Source organism: Bipolaris maydis, assembly GCF_028858645.1.
Source record: "Bipolaris maydis strain C4 unplaced genomic scaffold PSV08scaffold_14, whole genome shotgun sequence".
Lineage (NCBI taxonomy): Eukaryota > Fungi > Ascomycota > Dothideomycetes > Pleosporales > Pleosporaceae > Bipolaris > Bipolaris maydis.
In genome coordinates, this window is record NW_027093870.1 from 549,636 (window position 1) to 571,537 (window position 21,902).

A 21,902-nucleotide genomic window follows, 5' to 3' on the forward strand; every position below is an offset into this window, starting at 1 on the left:
TTTGTGCTGGAGAGGGACGGAAACAGCGGCGGCGATTTGCAGGCGATACACGAGTTTCTATGTATGCCGCCTCTTCCCCAGAGTTTGGGCCAAAAATTGCGACCCACCCGCCCACCACCGAAACCGGCCGCAGTCATCGGATTCCCTGCGTCCGCCATTGGACGGCTGCAGGCCTTCAACGCCGACACAGTAGTACATGCTCCCATGCTGGATGTGTGATGCGGCATCCAGGGCCGACTAACGACTACATAGACCGTCTGCGAGATCGGCTGTCTCCATGGCAAGTCTGGCTGGCTAGAATGGGAGTCATCTGTATGACGCGACGCACGATGCAAGACAAAACTTTACCATACATCAACCCCTCTTTGCCCAGCACTCTATAAATCTGCTCATTTCCAGTCATTCACACAACACCGCAAACTCTGCCGTACCTTTACTCGCCGACATGGTCAACCGTTCAGACGTCACCTACTTTGGGGCTGGCCCCGCGCCCCTCCCCACCGAGGTGCTCGAGAGAGCCTCGCAGGCGCTGCTAAACTACAGAGACAAAGGCATTGGGCTCTGCGAAATCTCCCATCGCTCGGCCGAGGCCAATGAGATTCTCGCAGAGGCGAAGCAGGCCCTCACCCAGCTGCTCGAGATCCCTGACGACTACGAAATCCTCTTCCTTCAGAGCGGCGGTACTGGCGAGTTCAGTGCGGCTGTCTACAATCTCGTCTCGATATGGGTAGAGAAGAAGCGAGCAAAGATTGCCCAAGAGGTGGGCGACAACAAGGACGAGGTGCTCAAGAGACTTCGCAAGGTGGTGGATGAAGAGCTCAAGCTCGACTACCTCGTCACGGGCTCGTGGTCGCTCAAGGCATCGCAAGAAGCCGCTCGCCTTGTAGGAGCCAAGCACGTAAATGTAGCCGTCGATGCGCGCAAAGCCAACAACGGCAAATTCGGGAAGATCCCCTCCGAGGACCAGTGGGCCCTTACGTCGCGCTCAACGGGCGGACCGGCCCTCGTCTATTACTGCGACAACGAGACTGTCGACGGAGTCGAGTTCCCCTCCTTCCCGCAAAGCCTAGAAGGCGATGACGCGCCCCTGGTCTGTGCCGACATGTCCTCCAACTTCATTTCCCGCAAGGTCGACGTGAGCAAGTATGCAGTCATCTTTGGTGGCGCGCAAAAGAACATTGGCAATACCGGCATCGCTATCGTCATCATGCGGAAGTCGCTTCTTCCGCCTCACTCGACGCCGGCCTCGCCTGACCTGCTAAGAGAACTCAACTTGGCTGTGGGCCCAATTGTACTCGACTACCCTACGATTGCAAAAAACAACTCTTTGTACAACACTTTACCCATCTTTGATGTTTGGGTGGCCGGTCAGGTCATGTCTGGACTTGTCAACTCGTACGGAGCTAAGCGTATTGGCGGCCAGGAGGAAATCTCAAACAAAAAGGCCAGCCTTATCTATGGGACGCTCGATAAGTATCCAGATATCTATCAGGTTGTCCCAGACAAATCTGCGCGCAGTAGGATGAATATTTGCTTTAGGGTCCATGGCGGAGCTGAAGACAAGGAAAAGGCTTTCCTTTCAGGCGCGGAGAAGAAAGGTCTACTTGGTTTGAAGGGACACAGGAGCGTCGGTGGTATTCGTGCTAGTAACTGTAAGTGGCCCCGTTTTTTTTCTCCGGCATTGATCACACTGCTGGTCATGCATTGGGCAGTAGTCTTGTGGAGATGTGCTCCCCTGTCTGGTTTGCATCCGACTGCGGGCGAATGTGCGGATATCCCTCAGCCGGGATTTGCTTACCCCCAAAAACTCGAGCTAACCCAAATTGTACACCAGATAATGCAGTCTCGCTAGACGGTGCAAAGCTACTTGTCTCATATCTTGAAGAGTACGCAAAGTCGACCTAAGTCAGGCTTTGTGCAAGGCCGAGTCAAAAGAAAAATTTGCATATCATTCTCACATCAGCGGAGTCCTGACATATCAAGAAATACCTTTTTGTTACATCCGTGGCACTCAACAAGATACTGACCTTGTACGAAAAGAAAATATACTTAATTTATCCTTCATTCTGGTAATCGCAATGTCCACTTGGCCACAATCACGAAACCCCTCTGTAGAGCTGTGGACTATGAGTGCATCATCGGAGAATAACCTGAGGCAAGCCTGCACGCCACAGCCCACTTTGCCGTGTAGTGGCTGAACTAAGTTTGGTAGGTGCGTGGTGGTGTTGAAGTGGCGCTGTCAGGTATGCTATGTCCACTACGCGCTCCTGTGTACTTCATGCACTAGTTTGTGTCTCGAGACCAGCGAACCAATCTCGATGTCTGCTTGCTTTAGGATGATTCCCTGCCCAAATTGTAGGTACACGGCGGTTGCGGGACAATGGTTTCTCCTGGCGAGAAAAAGGCAGTGATGAAACCATGTAGACACTCTCTATGGGCCAGCCAGCCAGCCAGCCAGCCAACGGGTCGCAAGGTGGTCGTTTGCCACGCTCACCACGATGGATCTGTGGCGATAACTGACAGTCCGTCTTGAGGGTCTTGTTTCCTAGACCCGCAATCCGAATTTGAGTATTGTTCACTACGCCCTTCTGGAACCATCTAGTGTAGAGGGCATTCATACCGCGTGTCGCCATGGTGGATGTCGACGCACCAGCTGATTCGCCCACACAGCCTCTTCCACTCTGGATGCGGGGCGACTTCTCCGCAATCCTGCAATCTAAGGTTTTCGAATGTTTGGTAGAGGCTGTGCGGTTAATCACGTCGACGACTAGATTCAATGCAGCATGCACGCTGAAAGCCTAGTCTATCCCACGAGGTTCTGGTCATGTATTCCTTGTTCGTTTTGGCCAACCTCACTCGCTGGGCGCAGTGTCATGTTCTGGCAGGCCTGCCCTGGTAACCGTTGAGCTGACCAGGGTTCTGGAGGTCTTGTTGTCTCGGGCAGGGTACAAGCGAGGATCTGCGGCACAACCTAAACCCAGCAAGCATCAGAACTCTAGTCTGACCTCAACCACCTTACCACTACGACTGCCCATGGGCGGTTCGTCCACCCCCAGCGCTTCCACACGTTGAAAATAGCTCTGTCCAGAGACCAATTATAGAAATGTGCGCCAGAAGACAGTGCAGTCTTCGCAGTAACCGCCCGAGTGGACAGACGACTGTTGCACCCGCATCCACAGCGTGCAGCACCCGTGCCCTATACTACTACACTGTACACACTTGCACTTGCACATATCCTGCGGGACCGGCCAGCACGGCAAGGTCAAGCCATGACGTCTGACTAAGAGCTACCAGCTCCATGGTCTTGACAGCAAAGACCAGGGTCTAGTCAACTCCACAGCATCTTTTCCCATGTTGGCCAGCGAGGGCCAGGGGTCACAACGTCTGCACGGGTCTCGCTGCTTCCGCTGCCATGGCTACCCAGCACACGTGGCTCGCATGAGGGTGAAACCCCCCCTCAGCCAGCGAGCGCGCGGGAATGGGCGGCCTGTGATATGGCAAGACTCAGTCATTGCCAATGTGGGCCCTTCCCAGTAAGTGACCGAACAGACGCCTTAGGGCCGCCACCCCGAAACCGTGCGTTGCTGGTACCACCCAGTGGTTTTGTCATATACCGTTTGGAGTCTCATGCCCGTCTTTCGTCTCTTACGTCTAATGCTCACGCTCTTTCCCCTTATTTTGTTGCTCTGCTGGCAGGCTTAGGCAGTTCCCTTCTTTTTTTCCCTGAGCTGGTTTCTCTTTCGTTAACGACGTTAGTCACGCAGTCTCCATGAATACCTAGTCTACTTCCTTTCTTTAGCCGCTGCTGGTTACCAGCGAGACCACCTATTTCCTACTAACACCTGTTGTAACTGGAGTTGGCAAGATGGGATCATGGGCGGATTACTTTCCCCAGCTCGAGGCCCGGTCGCACTTCAACTTGACTCTGAATACTTCTGCCGTTCGACAAGTTCCCTGGACCCAAAGCAACGCGACTAGGACCTTGATCGCGTCACTACAGCTGCAGCAAGTCCAGACGCTCCGCACAACCCATCTGACCCTCGGAGCCTTCAGTCTTGCATTGACACTGTTAACGGTCCATCGAATCATCTCAGATGCACGACGAGCAGCAGCTCTCCAGGTCCTACCGAGGAAGAAGTCAGTACGGCGCTCGAGGAACGTGGACCATTGCTGACCAAGTTACAGGAGATTCAACGCCCTCCACAATGTCCATCCCGCCGAAACCTTTCCACTTGCGTTGGCCTCTGGTGCCGTCATCCAACAGATTATTTTCGTCTCAGTGCAGGGCACGACCCTTCAAAGTGTATTCTCTAGGAGTTGTCGAAGCCTAGCAATGATCACATTTCCTAGTAGGTTTCATCATCTTTAGCCCACCAAAGTACCGTCTGACCATCACAGCCATCTTCCTAGTCGGATTCATCACACTCGTCTTCGGTATTGAGACACTTATCCGAGCATTCCGGCAAGAACGTTTTGCTCCGCGTGGCAACTGGAACACAACGATATGCATCGCTGTTGTATCGCTCTTGCTGATACTCACATGGATCCCGACTATTGTATGGCCAATGTCCAACACTTGCTTTGGTAGCCTCATCTGGTTCCCCATGCGATACGACCGCCTGATGCTGTCCATTCTTTCTATCCTCGTCTTCTCTTTGCTATCTGTGGCAGCACTCGTCAGTGTCCAATTAATGAGAACACCGGGTCTGGATCACAATGAGCGTATTTCAGCCTCACGTATGACCTACTTCTTGATAGTGACTGCGTTAATCTATGTGAGTGTTTACCGTTATTTCACGCCTGTCTCATCTAACGTGCACAGGCGCTTGTAATTCCAGTCGAAGTTCAGTCTCTTCGAAGAGAATTCATGGAGGCACTCGCGGCTTCTCGAATTGCCGAAGTCTCACTCTTCTCTTCAGGCATGGTCATCACTTTCTTCCATCTCTTCCTCCGTACAAACGCAACGCGCATGGTCATCCGTCCCATGGATGAGCTGAAAGATCCCGCAAGACACCAACGCCCCAAGATACGATTCTTTGGCCCGAGCGATTTGGAGATGCAGATCAGTGGACCAATGGGACTCCACACAACTCAACGTCTGGATAGCCGACAGGGTTTGATCGATGTTGGACCTGAGAAGAACCGCTCGGATATCGACCCCGAGTATTTTGAACGACCAGAACGCGCTTTGACACCATCGTCGGCCAGATCAGGAAGCAGAATCGACCCTACCGAGTGGCCTCTCCCCCCAATGCTTGAGAAGGATACCATGAACGCGCATGAACGCAAACTGAGCTACTCTTTGTTTCCTACACGAGCCGAAGAAGTCCCGCGCCTTCCAGCGACAGTCTACGACCCCAATGCTACACAAGACCCAGCTTCTGTTTCCAAGCTTGCTATGAGGCGCTTCACCCGACGAGGCTCAGTTACTAACGTCAGCGATGCGTTTGACTTTCTTAGCATGCCAAAGCTACCTTTCGCTGACCGACACAAACGCATGGCTAGTACAGACAGCTGCGCAACTGTGCAGATTGGCCTCCGTTTCTCCGTTGCACCTGCCACACTCGCAGCAGGCAAATGCACCCGAGTAGAACGCGATGTTCCGCCACTACAGCGATCTGCCACCCAGGGTAGTGGAGAGCCTCTGAGCCTCATAATCCCGGGCAGCTCAACCAGTCCATCACCGGCAGAAGAGTCATTCAGACCTAGGGCCAACAGCCCGAACCGAGCACCTGCATTTCCCCTGGCACCCGTAGCCAACTCAAGCGAATACCTCAAGGCCCAACGCGAAAAGGTACTGCGATCCCCACCACTTCAGTCAGAGCCTCCCCTCTTCCACTCTGCACCTCCTACCCAGCCCGCAGTTCCTCCACCAGTTTGTGTAAGCGGACTCCGGATGAACCCCATCACACCTACCTCGTCTGCCGGCTCACCTACAACGGCATCACTACCAAGCACACCTGGATCAGCCAACCTGCTCACAAGGACAATGAGCGGTAACAGCGCGGCGCCATCACCCACGGCACGCATCCCACTTGGCGCAGGCACAATGCAACGAGGAGCCTCACCTACCAAGGGCTGGATCTGAATGTTTCGGCCTGAGCGCTGCACGGAACATGAGGAGGAGCATTCTTTTTCCTTTCTGTCTCTAGACCGGAATTTCGGCGACTGCGCCGCTGTATGATTACTAAGATGTATGCAAAGTCTTGGGGCGGATATTTTTCTATTTCTTCTTCTTTTCGATTTTTTCTTCATCTCTCTATCTCTCGCACAAATTTTCCAGGAAGAGAAGGTCGGGTCCGGAAGGGGGGTTCGCCGTGCCTCTTGGTATTGCCTTGGGCCTGACTCCACAGGCGTTACGGGTTCGGTTTCATGTGGAAACCCATGTTCATACCTCCGCGACACACGGGCGTCTCGCACAGGCCATGTTGCGTCACTGCACTGCCTGGGGCATTGTATCACGGCTCTGGATTCTTACACTTGGGCGCTCTCTCCCTCTGGCGGGTATAGAAGCTTGGGCTCCCTTACTACTACTCCTCATTACGTCGGCTCACGATACGATCATTCCTTTACGATATCGACATCTTGTTTTTTTTTCTACACACACCTGGTGCTGCGCACTATGATCCAAACTCCTCCCTATTTCATCCCCTATGGATTGGCACAGTACATCCACTCGTTTTGTTTTCTGTTTTCCGCGCAATCACCAGCTGAGTCTTGAGCGAGTCCTCCCTTCCTCCTAACCCCCTAAATCCTATCTTACTTTTCTCCATATCTCATTTTTTTTCTTCTTATCTCTCTTGCCTCTTGCCTCCTTGTCTCACCTTGAAGCTCTTCATTGAGCCCCCCTAATGCACCCCTTTATCACCGAAGAGAGTGAGAGAAAAAAAAGACCTCAAGGTCCTCAACCTTGTTTGGTACATACCAAGTCTTTTTTGTGTAGCTATATACTAGTCAAGTGTTATTCTTTCTATTTGCCAAAAAAATCTAGAAGCAAGAATAAACTTGTCAAACCCCCAGCCTTATCGTATAGCTCAAAAATCACACAGAATATAGAATGAAAAGAAAGAAACTCAAATCCCCGTACCTTCTTACACGGCATTGCATCCTGCGCGCTTTTTTTTTCATTCGAAAGAAAAAAACGACGAGTCAGCCTTAAACTGATTCATGAATCACTTCCTTTCTCACATCTAACACGCTCAAAGAAAAAACAAGTATATGCAACCCCCCAAATTGAGTCATTCCCCTCTCTCCAACTGACTCCAACCAGCTAACCCCCCTTCAATATGCCAATGCGAAGTTTGAAGCAAAGCAAAGCAAGGACAAAAAACGGACCGACTCAACTCGACTCGATATCTCTGCTCTGAAACAAGGAGGATGCTGCAGCGTGAAGAAAAAGAGGAAGGTACGACGCCGAGTTCGGTGTTTGGGTAGCTACCATGTGATTTAATGCAAAAGGAGCGGGTAAATGGCAGAGAAGGATAAGAAAAAAAAAACAGGAATGATGGAAATCAAGGAAAAAAAACAGGACAAGACGGAGGGAGATGGGGGATTTGTCATTTGTTCAATTCTAAGAGAGTAATCGGTATCAAAACAACTGCCTAATCTGCAATCAAGAATTCGGGGTGGGAAAGGGGGTTGAAGAAAAGGGACAAGAAAGTACCACACACAAAATAATTGGGTAAAACCATCGTATACATCGTTACATAGCCCCTATATGCTATAAAACAACAGTCATGAAACACAATGATGACGTAGAATTTCTTATTTCCTCCACCGCTGCCAAAACTTCCATCCAACCTTCTCGCTGCCCTCATCCGGCATACGGAACTTTGTATTTTCCTTCCCCCTACGCCGTCCCACCCATGCAAACCAAATGACAAGTCCTACAACCATGAAAGCGACGACGAGGAGCGTCTGAAGGGGCTCCGCGAAGACGGCTCTGCTGAGCAGGAAGAGGCTGACGCAGCAGAAGATGATGGGCGTCGTGATCCACGTTTTATACGGTCTTTCTAGATCTGGTTCGCGAACGCGCAGGACGATGAGACCGAGGACGGTTTGGAAGTAGAAGGCGTAGCCCGCAACGCCGTAGAAGGTGACTAGTGTATCAAAGGAACCGACAACGATGTAGATGATTGTGAGAAAGGCGTTGAGTAACATTGCAGAAATGGGAGTGAAGAAGAAGCCCGCGTCTTCGTCTGCGAACCAGTTTACAAGTTTCTGGGGTATTTTGCTCTTTGACTGGTTTGCATTGAGGGAGTCTAGGCGGATGGCGCGGTGGTTTTTGCCTAGGCCTATGTTGCCAAACATGGAGGGGAGATAGCCCTCCTTGCCTGCTGCGTAGACGAGGCGACCGGATGTAAATGTAGTGGCGTTGAGCGCGCCGAAACATGAGCCGGAGACGAATAAGGCGAGGATTAGGGCGCCGACGGGACCGAAGACTTGCGAGCCAAAGGCGACGGCGACTGTGTTGGAAGACTCGATGACGGAGGCGGGGAGAACCAGGAAGTAGGAGATGTTGGCAAGGATATAGCAGAGTATGACGAGCGGGAGCGAGGTGTGGATAACGCGGGGAAGGTCGCGGGTGGGGTTCTTGAATTCTCCTGTGACATAGTTGACCTGGGAGTGTTAGTGGATATGAGCAGATGCGTGGAGGAGGTGGTGAACCTACATTGTCCCAGCCATCAAATGCCCACAGTCCGGCATATAGCGCGACGGCCCAATTACTGACATTCTCGCTCGTGTCTTCAAACCAGCCATGATGCTTCCAGTCGTCATTGGCCTTGCCTTTGTACGACAGTCCTGTTGCTGCGACCACGATGCCAATTACTGTGACTCCCAATAGGGCGAAGAATTTCAAGAACATGAAGACGTCGGCGCTTCGCGTACCCAGTTTTGTGGAGATGCAATTGAGCAGTGTGACAATCACAAGTCCCACCAGTGCCACGCTCTTGTTCAACCATGTGCCCGCATCTACAGCCTCGGCTCCAATGACGGCGCGTACAACGTATTCACCAAATATGATCGCGATGATGGCTGCCGAGCCCGGCTTCAGCACCATGACTGCGCACCATGTGAACAAGAAACCTGCCCACTCGCCAAAGATTTTTGACAGGTAGACTTGAGCGCCACCATTGAGGGGTATAGCGCCTCCTAGCTCAGCGTAGCTCGCTGCGCCCGTCCATGCCAAAATTCCAGCGATGAGCCAGACTAGCAGCGACGCACCAGGCGATCCTGCATTCTTGTTGACTTGTGAGGGCGAGGAGAAGATGCCGCTCCCTATTATAAGACCAATCACTAGCGACAGTCCATTAAGGTATGTCAGGCTCTTGTTCTTCTCTAATGAGCCGCCGTTGAGAGCATTGGAAGGATCCAAGGCCGGGTTCGCAGGCGCGCCTAGGGCTGTGTATCCCTGTGCGGTGCTGGACAGAGGAAACAGATTCGGGGCGAAGTCAAAGGCGGAGGACACGCTGTAGGTGCGAGTGCGCCGCGGTCGGCTCGGGTCATGGCCGGCAGGGTTCAGTTCGGACAAGGGATCCTCGTCGTCAAAGGACAGTCTGCGCGAAGAGGGCGCGCCCGAAGAAGAAGATTCGTGAGAAGAACGGGGAGAGGCATGCGAGGACGAAGCAAGAGAGGCCAGTTCGAGTGAATCGCGAGTCGGGGGTGGCAGGTTGGAATAGCGGCCGGCCATGTTGCGAAAGGAAGGTAGAGGGATTGGGAGGGGAAAATACGCACGTCTACGTGCTCGCCATGGAGAGTTTGGGGTAATCAGCAAGGGGCAGTGACCAGCAGCCGGTTGTCCAATACTGTAGCTCGCTGGCGAAGCTGCGGTGTATGAATGGTGAAGCGTGCATGCGCAGTCGAAACGATGGAGCTCCTTATGCCGTCATGGGACTAGTTTCCGTGCAGGGCTAGTGGCCCAGGTCCCAAAAAAAATGCGGGAACCCTTTGCAACTCGGGTGATGCCGAGCATCTTTTGTATACGGACGGGCAGACCATGTATCCCACGCCCGTATCAAATGCCCAGGTGCCGAGCCGGTAGGAGATGCAAGGCCGACTTTTGCAATCCGTGGGCTGGCAGCGTGCCCTCCGTCGCCCCGCCCTCCACCACTACACGCGTATTACGTCGTCGCGATGGGCGGGCACGCGCAACACCAAGAACAGGGCCGACGATGTACGGTTGGAGTCGTTGACGGCAAAGTGGCAGCCGCGTTGGGATGAGCTGTCTTCCAAGTGGCACAAGCTGCGCACTTCTGACCGCGGCAATGCTTATGTGCTGCCCATGTTTCCGTATCCTTCGGGCACCCTACACCTCGGCCATCTACGAGTATACACCATCTCCGATGTCCTGGCCCGCTTCAAGCACATGCAGGGCTACAAGGTCCTGCATCCCATCGGATGGGACGCCTTTGGTCTGCCTGCCGAGAATGCAGCAATCGAGCGTGGAGTCCATCCCGAGAAATGGACGCTGCTCAACATCGAAGCCATGAAGACCCAGATGGAGCAAATGGGTGGTCGATGGGATTGGGACGCTGTATGCAACACCTCTTGGGTAGACAGCACAGGAGCTGATCGACTTGTACATAGGAAATACGAACATGCGATCCTGCATTTTACAAGCACACCCAGCGCATCTTCCTCATGCTCCACGACCACGGCCTCGCATACCAGGCAGAGTCTCTTGTCAACTACGACCCGGTCGACAAGACTGTCCTTGCCAACGAACAAGTAGATGCCAATGGCTGCTCCTGGCGTTCTGGTGCAAAGGTAGAAAAGGTCATGCTGAAGCAATGGTTTTTGAAAATCAAGGAGTTTCAAGAACCTCTATTAAAAGACTTGGATGCTCTTGCAACACATGATAGATGGCCAGAAAAGGTGTTGGCCATGCAAAGAAACTGGATCGGCAAGTCAGAAGGTGCAAAACTATGGTTCGACATCATCTCAACAGGTAGCAGCGTGTCTTTTGAGCCCGTCGATGTATTCACGACCAGGGCTGATACCTTGTTTGGGGTACAGTACATTGCTTTGTCTTTGAGTCATCCCGTCGTCCAAAAGCTAGCTGCCCAAGACGAGTCTCTTCGCGCATTCATCGAACGAGCAAAAGACCTACCTCCAGACACAAAAGAAGGCTTCCTACTTCGGAGCATCGTAGCCAGGAATCCATTGGGTCATGTCCGTGGTACTGCTGGACCGACTATTCCTGTTTATGTGGCCCCTTATGTCCTGGATGACTATGGCTCTGGTGCTATCATGGGTGTGCCTGGCCATGATACGCGAGATCATGCATTTTGGCGAACCAATGTTGGCGATGAGCCCATAAGGTTAGTCGTGTCTACGAAGAAGGACGATTTGCCTTTTCCAATTGTACCACGAAGCGGGCGAGATATACCCGTAACCGAACGAGGATTTGTTGCTGCTGACATTGAGAATTTCGGTGGCATGCCCTCCAAGCAAGCTGCCCGTGAAGTCGTCCAGGCTATCATCAACACTGGTAAACAAGCTGAAATAACAGCAACCTGGCGTCTCCGAGACTGGCTCATCAGTCGCCAACGGTATTGGGGCGCCCCCATTCCCATCATACATTGTGACTCCTGTGGTGCTGTGCCAGTCCCCGAAAAAGACCTTCCCGTCCAACTACCGGATTTGCCTGATAGCTTCTTTCAAGGTCGCAAGGGAAACCCACTAGAAGAAGACGACACTTGGAAAAAGGCCACATGCCCGAAATGCGGCTCTGCTGCTGAACGCGAAACTGATACCATGGACACTTTTATGGATTCATCATGGTACTTTTTCAGATTTCTGGACCCCAAAAACGATGGCGCTCTGGTCGATCCGGTCAAAGCCAACAGCGGTATGCCAGTAGACTTATATATCGGTGGAGTGGAACATGCCATCCTACATCTTCTGTACGCTCGCTTCATTTCAAAATTCCTCGCTACGACTCCAACATGGCCGAAAGGCTACTTGACGAACGGCGAACCATTTACTCGTCTCATTACTCAAGGTATGGTACATGGGGAAACCTTTACCGACCCTGAAAATGGGCGCTTCCTTCGACCAGATGAAGTCGACTTGACCAATCCTTCCAAACCTCTTATCAAAGCCACCGGCCAGGCGCCGAACGTTAGCTATGAGAAGATGTCAAAGAGCAAGTACAATGGCGTAGATCCCGGTGCTACAATTGCCAAATATGGCGCAGATGCAACACGCGCGCACATGCTTTTCCAAGCACCTGTTGGTGATGTGCTGGAATATGACGAAAAGAAAATTACCGGTGTACAACGCTGGCTGCACCGAGTCGTGAAGCTAGCGGGTGCTTCATGGCTACCCGACGATGAAGTCGAAAGTTTTGTCATCCCAAGCAACATTGACGAGAACCTTTTGGTTATCCTACAAAACCTCTCAGGACTAGAAGATCCAAAAGCCGCCTCTCGAGAGACCTTGATCTCTACACTCAAACCAGACGAAGCCCAACTCTGGATCAAAACCCAGCAAACAATCGCCAGCGTCACAGAATCTTATTCACAAACCTACTCTCTCAACACCATCGTCAGCGACCTAATGACGCTCACAAACACCATCTGGGATGCTCCTCATGCCTCTCCCACAACATCCTACCTAAAATGGTACTCCATCGCACACCTCATCCGCATGCTCGCCCCCATCGCCCCCGGCGTAGCAGAAGAATCCTGGCATCTCCTCACCACCTGCACAGCCTCTCAAGAATCCAATATCGACATTCCCACAGTCTTCGCAACTGGATTCCCCCACGCAGACCTCGCCATCATACCGCTCCTAACCACGACTCGCAAATGCGTAGTCCAAGTCGACGGCAAGCGCAAGTTTGAAGTTGACATTGCGAAACTCCCGGCTTCCATTGATTCCAAGGATAGCAAGGCTGTAGCGAGGTTTGTACTAGCTGAGTTATTGAAAATGGAAGCAGGGAAGGAGTGGTTCGATAGGGAGACGGGCAAGATTTGGAAGGCCAGTGCGTCGGATCAAGCTAGTGAGGAGTTTGATGGTGTAGTGCCGCAGGGCTGGAAGGTTATTGCTGTGAATGGTGGTGCTCTTTGCAATTTTGTGGCACCGAGAAAGCCAAAGGGGGAGAAGACGGGGTAGATGTGTATGATAGGTGAGTGTTTGAGTGTAGGTTAGGTGTATAGTATGTTTATGTTTTAGTGGTGTTTTCTAGACGAGAAAAGTTGACTGATTGGGTACATGAGTACATCACTTCAGTTTGAAGATGTGTAGCGCCTATCAGCACTAATTCAGAATTTATCCACTCTTATCAAATCATGTCCAGGCGCAGCTTTGGCCAGTTGTGTTGTTCTAGAGAGCCAAAGACATGTGAACAAAGGTACAGCTTCAAGCGTTCGAGAAGTTTCAAGGGGCATAACAAGTGTACATTGTATCTAGCTATGGCTAAGTAAACATTCAGGGTTACAGTCTACTTAGCTACCAAGAAATCAGCATAATGGGGGGGGGGGGATTTGAAGTCTCCTCCTACCGGGTTTTCATGGACTAACTTTAGCTGAGCCTAACAAGGTAGATGTGCTGCGGCACTCGAGACTACCAGATATACAAAGATCAGAGACCCGATAGGCTAAACTTCGCACTGCTTAACCAGTGCATTGGTAGTCGTAGTTCATGCGAGATGCCTCTGTATCCTTGGGAACCCAGATCGTAACCTGTTGTCCACTCGACTCAAGGGTACCTTCATACTCGTCAAAGAACGGGCGCCAGTACACCTGACCCGTGCCACCCTCACAATCGATATTGATCGTAACAGCCACGGTGTTGGTTATGGTAGTCTCGAAGCTAGCAGAAACGCCAATTTCTGCACTGATAGCATCCCATGCGCTTGCACCCAGGCTCAAAGATGCAGTGATGGAGAAGGTCTCTGACTTGGAAGTTGTAACTTCGTAAGCACCAGCGTTTGGAACTTGAGCAACGAAGACGGCTGATCCGGGCTTGTAGACATTGATTCTGGTGACTACGTCTGAGAAGCGGTCGGCTTGCTGTATTTCATGTGGTTAGCTCTATGGATATAAAAGAGATGTTTTGTCGAGATACGTACTCGGGTTTCCAACCCATTCGCCTCTCTATCCAAGATTTGCATCTGAACTTTGTTTTCTTCGGTAGACATCTCCTCATAAACGAGGCTTGCAGGCAGAAGGCGCCAATCCGTGTTGAGCCTGATAGCAACCTCGGACCAGGGTTCAGGAGGTGGAGTGGATTGGTAGCCGCCACTGTCGGAGTCCTTGCACTCGGATTCAATGTTTCTGGTTCTATCGCCCCACGTCCCGGCAGGGCTGCAAATCTCGAAATTTTCGTTGTTGCAAAACGAAATGCGGCAGTTGCCCTCGGTCCAGATACGACAGGCTCTTGGGTTAATGCAGACACTCCGGTTTGGATCAACTTCGCCAAAGTACGAGTTGCCATCCATGATGGTGCTGCCTGTTCAACAAAAAAAATTCAAGATTGATTAGACTCCATACGAACAATGACAAGGTTTGCGGGTCAGGAAAGGGGATATGGACTTACAGTCACCCCAGTTTGGCTGCAGCCTTGACTCGCAGAAGATGCCACCAGTTTGTTCTCCGTCCCAGTCCTCCTGGCGAGCCATGAGGCGGGATGGAGCTGCCATAGCAGGACGAGAGGTCATGGCTGCAAGCAGCGGTAAGAGCGTAAGGTACTGCATCTTTTGCTTGGTGGTGAAGGAATCTACTAAAGAACTGGGTTGCTGGCTGTGATGATGGCAAGTGAGCAAACCCACTCGACTCTTTATACCTTCTGACTCCCATTCTGCTCTTCGCAACTATCAAATCGAGACCGCCTTTTAGCCCCACAATCCGTGTTTTCCGATTAAGCGTGTGGCTTATTGATTGTCTCAAATAGCATCGTCGTTCTGTATGGCTATCAGAGCTAGGAATTGTGTTCGACGTCACTGTTGAGTTTGGTCGATTGCTGAGATCAATCCTTCGTTTCCCATCAGGCCAACACCCAAGCCTTCTGATGCTACCAAATAACTGAATGGGTAATGGTAAGGGGGCCATTTGAACATTCAATATGTCCTGCCTGTCAAGAGGATTCAGTTAGATGGACAATGCTTCAAGCGTCTATGCCAGCCTCCCTTGTTCAAGAATCCAGTACATTCTCCAAGTGGATTTCAAGAATAGATAGAAAATAGACGAAGTGTTAGCAACAACAGATAAACGATAGAAGTCCCCTGCTGTAGCGGCGCCTGTACAGGAGGAATACTAGGTGAACCAGACAGCGCTACCTTCAATTTCACAGATCCATAACAATAATAACACTCAGCATCAAGGCAGTGCATCAGATGGCATGGCGACATGTTGCAGATCCTACAATAGTTCTCACGATCTCGATGATACGGTACGTAAAAGGTCCACAAAGGCCTGTTCCTACGTCATGGGGGCCTAATCCAGAGTGAATACTGCCAAGGGCCAAGGACCAAGAGTCTCAATCTGTAAACACTGAGCCAGATTGCCAAGTCATGGATCCTCCTGTTTCCCATTTATACCCTCCATCAAGGCAGATCTGTCGAGTAATAAGTCAAGGTGTACTCCACTAGTAAAAAGCAAACTCGTTGTGACTATTCACGTCCGTTGGCTAGTTCGGGTAACGGCACCTCCCGTGCACCTTGATGGACAGCTAGGGCGTAAGCGAGGCGCCTCCTGATGGAGCCTAACTGAACAGCACCATTTACTGGTTCCCACAGACTGTGGTATGCTTCGCCTCTTTGCCAACTCCGATGGGACACTTCCACGTCATATGACATCTGTGATGTGGCTAAGATATACAACAGCATGGACACCCCGTAAACAGGGAAGAATCTCTTTTCCGTATTCTGGTGCTTCATACCTTACTACCTCTTGTCTCTATCAAGTTTGTTAGCATGATCAACGTCGTTTTGCTGTTCGTAGCACACCTACTATTTTCCACATCGGCCTCTGCCCAAGTCTTCAACGACTCATCAGTACGAGGCTGCAGTGGCCCTATCCAAGTCATAGCCCGTGACGAATTTCCTATCAACTCGACCGGTACGGCTCGTCTAGCTCATGGGTCGGCACGTGAGCCCTGGTATGTCAGTCTTACCATAACCGATAGGCGCCAGCGTGGTGTCGTCTATGGTGACAGTATAACCTGGCAACAGCTGGAAGGCTTCCTCAGTGTTCCTAGTTCGTTGGCGGGAAGTCAACGAGACAATCAGACTGAATATTGTATGTTCATGCTTCCACCACGGGACCCTTCCTCGCAGGAAGAAGCTGGAGATTGTACTGGTGTGTTGAGCGATGAGTGCATGAGATCCTTGATACATAACACCCCGTCCATTCGGGATGGCCGTTGCCACACGCCGAGCGATGTCGAAGAGGCCTGTGGAACAAATGTTCCGTTGGTATCGCGTATGTCCTTTTTCGTTGTTTCCTTTTTGACAAGGCATTTTATTCCAAGCCATTTGTATCTTGTGTACGAACTCTTTTTAACAATGCAAAAGGCTCTCCATCAAATTTCTCCAGTACGGACTGCACATTGACTGGGCTTCCCCATATCGACTTGCCAGAAGATTACCGAACTTACGGTGATCTGCCTGTGGCTGTTTATGGCGGCGGAAATGATCGCGAGAACTTTGACTTGTACGATAAGAACGTTCACCAAGTGGTACCCATGCTCTTTACAATCAAATCTTCAGATGGTACCGTTGAAAACAAGGCAGTTTGCCTGGCTCCAGACAACGTTCTTGAGGGAAGCCGTGTTCCAGAATCTACTGCAGCTCGCTCGAGCTCCGCGCATGCATCTGAAGCAGCACTCACGGTCATGGCTGTTGTATTTCTCTTGTCTGTAGCTTAGAACACGAATAGAACCATGTTTCCCCAATGATATTTGTTTAACTTTTTTAGCCTCAATAATCACAACTTGTGTAAATCTTTGAGCAAAATCGATCTTGTCTATCAATTATACGTAGGAATGTCCCTTCGCAGAACTCATTCAAAGCCGACCCCAAGCTCCGCTATCTCCGAGCCCTCCGTCGTCATCACCGCGGAACCGATTCCGAGCCCTGCATCACAAGCTCCCGAAGACTATTTCTCCAAGCATAAAAAACACTCAACATCCCATAGATCTTCAACCAAAAAAATGGCATTTGCTCGGCTTCCGAGGGCGCTGACCCCACGCGCCACCCGCGCCTTCTCAACCACACGCCTGCGCCTCCAATCCTCATCGATACCATACACACCAACATGTCCCTCACCAACCTGCGAATGCGCCTCTGCGCCAAAAGACCTGGACATCGATCGCAAGACACCGCTACTAAACACAATGGCTCCATATTCGGAGCAAGTTGTGTTCTGCACGGGAAAAGACGATTGGGTCAGCAACATTGAGCAAGAAGAAGGCGAGACGGGCAAGTTTGTCCAAGGATTAAAAAGTGTAATAGGAAAAGGTGCACCTGGATTTGATGTAGGTCCGTTTTTTCCATGACAAAATTTCCCTTTCAAAAATCCGTCCCTCTTTCTTTTAAGAGAACCCACAAGCATAAAATACTAACAATGTATTCCATAGCCCTTCACAAACATCCTCATAACCGCCTCTTCCCTCCCCAAAAGCTCCACACCCAACGCCACAACCGCACTCCTCTTCCCGAGCTTCAAGCGCATCCAAAACCTCCCAAACACCCCATCTTCCCTCTCTAACTTCGCAACCGCATACCTCAAAGCAAAATCCCTCCACCCCATGCACACCAACCTCTCCGCAGCGCAAAAAGCTAATCTAACCCGCGACGAATCAAAAGCGGCTTCCCTCCCAGAAGCACAAGATATAACCAAGCCCACCGTCTTCATCTGCGGCCACGGCGGCCGCGACCAGCGCTGCGGAATCCTAGGCCCGCTCTTGCAATCTGCGTTTCGCAGCGAATTTCAGCGGAGAGGCCTGGATGCAGATGTGGGGCTTATCAGTCATATCGGGGGCCACAAGTATGCTGGAAATGTCATCATGTATGTGCCACCGAGTATGGAGGGGAATGAGCTTGGTGGGGCCGGTGTATGGTATGGACGTGTGGGACCGGAGCATGTCGAGGGGTTGGTCGACGAGACGTTTGTCAGAGGAAGAGTCATCACCGAGTTGCTCAGAGGTGGTGTTATGCAGGATGGACGGAATATTGGGAGGATGGTTGAGGCTCAGATGAAGAAGGATAGTGGCGAGGAAGATGATGGCGTGTTGAAGTTGAAGGCGAGAGCAAGGGGATAGACGTTGTGGGTGTAAGTGATGTAGACAATTGTTGGATTCTTGTATAGAAACTATACACGGTATAGAGTCTCAAAATAAGAAACTTGTTCGTGCATCGCAAACTTTTTGAATTACCTTGACCTAGTCAAATGCAACAAAAACAAATTTCCTCGTTTCTCCAATCACCCAGCAAGTGCTTTTCAGTCCAACGACATAACAAACAAAAAAAAAACAATATTTTGCTTCAAACATGCATGAAAGAGGACTGGATGAGAGCAAAAAAAAGAAAACGTACAAGCCCGACGTGGGGGTCGAACCCACAACCTTGAGATGTACTGAGTAATCGTGTCTGTTAGACCGTGAAAGACTAAGAGTCTCACGCTCTACCGATTGAGCTAGCCGGGCTATTGCTGTTTCGATGGAGGTTTTCAGTTTTATAAAATATATTGATGTGAAGATTTGAATCACAAAAACTATGCGATGCTCAAGTTCTCCCGCTATCCAATCTCGAATGACACCGGTATTGGCGGAAGAGAAATTTTCGTTCCGCGGTTCAACCATTAGCCCCGCCAATTCTCATCACCCAACATGCACGTAAAATTTAGCGTGAACCAGCACGACGGTACGATTTGTAACTCGGACATGATGCGCATTACTTTCTGCTACATCATAGCCAAGAATGTGTTGATGACAGGAGCTGGTATCATTTCATTGCATATCTATTCGCTCTATAATAAATGCCGCTAATCATTCTGGCTGATATCGCTTATCTAACATCAAGCAGTCTACAAAGTGTTTTCAAGAGCAAGGACCTGGTTATTCGTTAGCATGATGTATGATGTACTTGTAGCGAGAGAAGCGTGGCTTACAATGGCAGTCCTGCTGGGAATGTAAACTTGCAAAAAGTTCTTTCTGTTGTTCCAGGCGAACGGAGTAGTGAAGAACCTGGTTGATTCATCCACGTTTCCGTGGCCACCATAAATCTTGCTATCGGTGCTCAGTACAATCTTATAAGTGCCCTCCTGCTCAACACCAACACGGTAGTCGGTAAAGCTGTTCTGAGGATGGAAGTTGAAGATCCACAGCAGGCCAGCGCGCTCAAACACAATGACCTTGTCGCCTTCGTGCTTGAGACTGACGTAGGCTTGTGGCGAGTGGAGCCAGCCGTACTTCTCCTCGGTCCACTGCATCTTGCTGTCAAAGTCGTTCAGGAACTTGTAACGGAGGAGGTCGTCATCCGGGAGATTGAATTGACGACGAGCGTAGTGGAAGCTGTTGTTGTTGCCTTCACGGGGGAAGTCTAGCCACTCTGGGTGGCCAAACTCATTGCCCTCAAAGTTGAGATAACCTTCACCTCCGAGGCCATGAGTGATCAATCGGATCATTTTGTGCAGCGACAGACCCCTGTCAATTACAGGTGTCAGCTCCGTGAGCGTTGACATGTTGGTATACATTTGTGCATCACAGAGCCAGAAGAGAAGTGTCTTGTCTCCCACAAGTCTGTGTTGTGTCAGCATGTAATTGTGAACATGTTGGAGTTGACTTACGCTTGGTCGTGGCTCTCGGCATAGGCAATGGTCTTCTCGCCATGGCGTCGGTTTGTCAGCGTAAAGACAAGGGCGCCCATGTCCCAGTCAATGTCCTGCTTCTCCTTCAACCACTTGATGTAAAGATCTGGTACCGCCATGGCTAATCTGTAGTCGAACCCTATGCCACCCAGGGAGAGTGACACACAGAGACCAGGCATACCAGAGACGTCTTCAGCGATCGTGATGGAGTCAGGGTAAAGGTTGTGCAATAGCTCGTTGGCAAGCATGAGATAGACGACTGCTTCCTCGTCTACTGAATCGCCAAAGTACTCGTGGTAGCCACCAGAGAAGCCCCTATAAGAGTGTCAGTATATGCAGGTATAGGAAAACTGTCCATACTCACGTTCCAATGCCGTGATGAGTGTACAGCATACTGGTGACTCCGTCGAATCGGAAGCCATCAAAACGGTACTCCTCCATCCAGAAGCGCAAGTTGCTGAGAAGGAAGCGCAGCACCTCATGGTGGCCATAGTTGAACAGTCTGCTGTCCCATAGGTCATGTCGTCCCTTTGGACCAGAATGGAAGTACAGATGGTCGCTGCCGTCAAACATGTTCAGGCCATCAAGTACGTTCTTGGATGCGTGGCTGTGCACCATATCGAGCAACACTGTGATGCCCATGCCGTGCGCCGTGTCAATGAGCTCCTTGAGGTCATCTGGAAGACCATATCGGCTGCTTGCAGCGAAGAAGCTGTTGATCTGGTATCCAAAACTGGCATAGTAGGCATGCTCCATGACCGCCATCAACTGTATAGTGTTGTATCCCAGGCGCTGGATTCGTGGGAGGATGTTTTGTGTGAACTCCTTGTATGTAGCAACCTTGGGCTCGGGTGAGGATATACCAACGTGGGCCTCGTAGATTCGCGCACTCTTGGGCTTTGGCGGGCGCTGGTTCTTCCACACATACTTCTGGGGAGGGTTCCAGAAGCGGGCATCGTATACGGGGGAGACGCTCAGGTCTTGGGTTACTCGGGTGATCCAGGCAGGGAGGCGCTCCTGGCGGGCGTGGTCGTTGGGTGTTACAAACGAGACCTGGTTGTTTCTGTCAGCTGTGAGATGGGCTGAGGATGCATAACCATTGTACCTTGATCTTGGAGTCGTGGGGGATGGCAGGCTGGCCGTTCTTGTTAGGGACCGTGACCTCGAAGACACCGAAGTCGTTCTTGGTCATGGGCGTCGCATCGCGGTCCCAGTTGTTGAAGTCGCCAATGAGGTAGGCCCGCAGGGCATTGGGAGCCCATTCGCGGTATACGACATCGCCATTGGGCTGGACATTGAAGCCGAACCTTTCGAAACCCTGCAAGCTGGTCAGTGACTGCACGGCAGCGAGACAGACACGCTACGTGCCCGCGAGAACTTGTCCAGGCCGCCCTCTGTCGCGTTGATTGTCTTGATCCATTCCTGGGCCTTTGAGAAGCGGCGCTTGAGGGAGTCTTTGAAGGGCTCTAGATAGCCGTCGAGTTTGATGATGCCTGTGGACAGCAGCCAGATCAGTCAATTGCGCGGGGCATGGGCACGGGCAGCGCGTACCGGTTCCATCGTTGGGTATCTCGCCCGGTGCATCGCTCGTCGTCGAGTTTGCTGCAGCTTGGTTGAGCTCCATCGTGTGTGTGGGGTGGGATGGGGCGTTGTCAGGCGCGCAAAGGATACAGAGAGGGGATTGCTGTCAAGGGCAAGACAGCGGCAAGCGACTGTGCAATTGCGCAGCTATTTAAAAGAGCAATGGCAAAAACACGAGGCCCATAGGCTATCTGCAGGAGAAATCATTTCCTTTTTGCGGGGTCATTAACCCGCTTCCAGCGCAGGGCAGGACTCAACGAAAGAGCGTTGACCCAACGACACAACGTCATAGCTCGCTGGCGGCTGGATAAGGCATCGCGCCCCGCCACCTGTCCCAACAGCGGGCGCAGCACAATGCCCAGCGAGTCTCGCGCACAATTCTCCGCTGCTCAGCCTGCCGGCGGCGGGCGAGGGGCGAGGGGCGAGGGCTAACTGCAACAGGCGTCGCGGAGCCCTTTGGCGGCTACGCTTCCACTGCGCGGCAACGAGTCCCCTACTATCGGCATC

General features: G+C 51.4%; 10 protein-coding genes and 1 non-coding gene across 11 annotated transcripts; 6 read left to right on the plus strand and 5 right to left on the minus strand.

Annotated features, from left to right (window-relative positions):
* Nucleotides 1-412: 412 nt before the first annotated feature.
* Nucleotides 413-2,088, plus strand: PSV08DRAFT_229605 (pyridoxal phosphate-dependent transferase). Its single transcript, XM_014225139.2, has 2 exons — nt 413-1,652; nt 1,835-2,088. Exons 1-2 carry the CDS (start codon nt 446-448, stop codon nt 1,903-1,905), a joined length of 1,278 nt encoding a protein of 425 aa, XP_014080614.1. The 5' UTR covers nt 413-445; the 3' UTR covers nt 1,906-2,088.
* Nucleotides 2,089-2,276: 188 nt separating this feature from the next.
* Nucleotides 2,277-2,633, minus strand: PSV08DRAFT_355496 (uncharacterized protein; the record flags this gene model as incomplete). Its single annotated transcript, XM_014225140.2, has 1 exon — nt 2,277-2,633. One exon carries the CDS (start codon nt 2,631-2,633, stop codon nt 2,277-2,279), a length of 357 nt encoding a protein of 118 aa, XP_014080615.2.
* A 1,232-nt stretch (nt 2,634-3,865) lies between these two features.
* On the plus strand, nt 3,866-6,088 carry PSV08DRAFT_355497 (uncharacterized protein; the record flags this gene model as incomplete). The annotated part of the gene is made up of 4 exons (XM_014225141.1): nt 3,866-4,137; nt 4,186-4,349; nt 4,399-4,775; nt 4,823-6,088. The coding sequence occupies 4 exons, from the start codon at nt 3,866-3,868 to the stop codon at nt 6,086-6,088; spliced, it is 2,079 nt and encodes a 692-aa protein (XP_014080616.1).
* On the plus strand, nt 6,031-6,771 carry PSV08DRAFT_328849 (uncharacterized protein). The gene has a single exon (XM_014225142.1). The coding sequence runs from the start codon at nt 6,197-6,199 to the stop codon at nt 6,719-6,721; it is 525 nt and encodes a 174-aa protein (XP_014080617.1). The 5' UTR covers nt 6,031-6,196; the 3' UTR covers nt 6,722-6,771.
* A 778-nt stretch (nt 6,772-7,549) lies between these two features.
* PSV08DRAFT_412030 (amino acid permease-domain-containing protein) lies at nt 7,550-9,691 on the minus strand (the record flags this gene model as incomplete). Its single annotated transcript, XM_014225143.1, has 2 exons — nt 7,550-8,619; nt 8,672-9,691. 2 exons carry the CDS (start codon nt 9,689-9,691, stop codon nt 7,765-7,767), a joined length of 1,875 nt encoding a protein of 624 aa, XP_014080618.1. The 3' UTR covers nt 7,550-7,764.
* Nucleotides 9,692-10,045: 354 nt separating this feature from the next.
* On the plus strand, nt 10,046-13,295 carry PSV08DRAFT_404757 (uncharacterized protein; the record flags this gene model as incomplete). Its single annotated transcript, XM_014225144.2, has 2 exons — nt 10,046-10,534; nt 10,588-13,295. 2 exons carry the CDS (start codon nt 10,046-10,048, stop codon nt 13,117-13,119), a joined length of 3,021 nt encoding a protein of 1,006 aa, XP_014080619.2. The 3' UTR covers nt 13,120-13,295.
* Nucleotides 13,296-13,619: 324 nt separating this feature from the next.
* PSV08DRAFT_355500 (uncharacterized protein) lies at nt 13,620-14,665 on the minus strand (the record flags this gene model as incomplete). The annotated part of the gene is made up of 3 exons (XM_066092915.1): nt 13,620-14,018; nt 14,078-14,457; nt 14,545-14,665. 3 exons carry the CDS (start codon nt 14,663-14,665, stop codon nt 13,620-13,622), a joined length of 900 nt encoding a protein of 299 aa, XP_065948203.1.
* A 1,254-nt stretch (nt 14,666-15,919) lies between these two features.
* PSV08DRAFT_355501 (uncharacterized protein) lies at nt 15,920-16,872 on the plus strand (the record flags this gene model as incomplete). Its single annotated transcript, XM_066092916.1, has 2 exons — nt 15,920-16,427; nt 16,520-16,872. 2 exons carry the CDS (start codon nt 15,920-15,922, stop codon nt 16,870-16,872), a joined length of 861 nt encoding a protein of 286 aa, XP_065948204.1.
* Nucleotides 16,873-17,115: 243 nt separating this feature from the next.
* Nucleotides 17,116-18,364, plus strand: PSV08DRAFT_14483 (Sucrase/ferredoxin-like-domain-containing protein). The gene is made up of 2 exons (XM_066091825.1): nt 17,116-17,481; nt 17,584-18,364. Exons 1-2 carry the CDS (start codon nt 17,158-17,160, stop codon nt 18,265-18,267), a joined length of 1,008 nt encoding a protein of 335 aa, XP_065948205.1. The 5' UTR covers nt 17,116-17,157; the 3' UTR covers nt 18,268-18,364.
* Nucleotides 18,365-18,542: 178 nt separating this feature from the next.
* On the minus strand, nt 18,543-18,651 carry PSV08DRAFT_t61. Its single transcript has one exon. It is a non-coding gene; the product is annotated as a tRNA-Lys (tRNA).
* A 278-nt stretch (nt 18,652-18,929) lies between these two features.
* PSV08DRAFT_208885 (glycoside hydrolase) lies at nt 18,930-21,559 on the minus strand. Its single transcript, XM_014225146.2, has 7 exons — nt 21,366-21,559; nt 21,174-21,307; nt 20,920-21,132; nt 20,179-20,867; nt 19,794-20,129; nt 19,116-19,746; nt 18,930-19,058 (listed from the first exon to the last, which is right to left on the minus strand). Exons 1-7 carry the CDS (start codon nt 21,436-21,438, stop codon nt 19,032-19,034), a joined length of 2,103 nt encoding a protein of 700 aa, XP_014080621.1. The 5' UTR covers nt 21,439-21,559; the 3' UTR covers nt 18,930-19,031.
* Nucleotides 21,560-21,902: the final 343 nt, after the last annotated feature.

Excerpts from the sequence above, each read along its gene's own strand:
- PSV08DRAFT_208885 (XM_014225146.2), bottom strand. The coding sequence starts at position 21,438 with ATGGAGCTCAACCAAGCTGCAGCAAACTCGACGACGAGCGATGCACCG. Across the intron at positions 20,130-20,178 it reads ACTCATCACGGCATTGGAAC|GGGCTTCTCTGGTGGCTACC; the intron begins GTGAGTATGGAC and ends ACACTCTTATAG. Across the intron at positions 19,059-19,115 it reads TTCCCAGCAGGACTGCCATT|GTCCTTGCTCTTGAAAACAC; the intron begins GTAAGCCACGCT and ends ACGAATAACCAG.
- PSV08DRAFT_14483 (XM_066091825.1), top strand. The coding sequence starts at position 17,158 with ATGGCATTTGCTCGGCTTCCGAGGGCGCTGACCCCACGCGCCACCCGC. Across the intron at positions 17,482-17,583 it reads AAGGTGCACCTGGATTTGAT|CCCTTCACAAACATCCTCAT; the intron begins GTAGGTCCGTTT and ends TGTATTCCATAG.
- PSV08DRAFT_328849 (XM_014225142.1), top strand. The coding sequence starts at position 6,197 with ATGCAAAGTCTTGGGGCGGATATTTTTCTATTTCTTCTTCTTTTCGAT.
- PSV08DRAFT_229605 (XM_014225139.2), top strand. The coding sequence starts at position 446 with ATGGTCAACCGTTCAGACGTCACCTACTTTGGGGCTGGCCCCGCGCCC. Across the intron at positions 1,653-1,834 it reads TGGTATTCGTGCTAGTAACT|ATAATGCAGTCTCGCTAGAC; the intron begins GTAAGTGGCCCC and ends ATTGTACACCAG.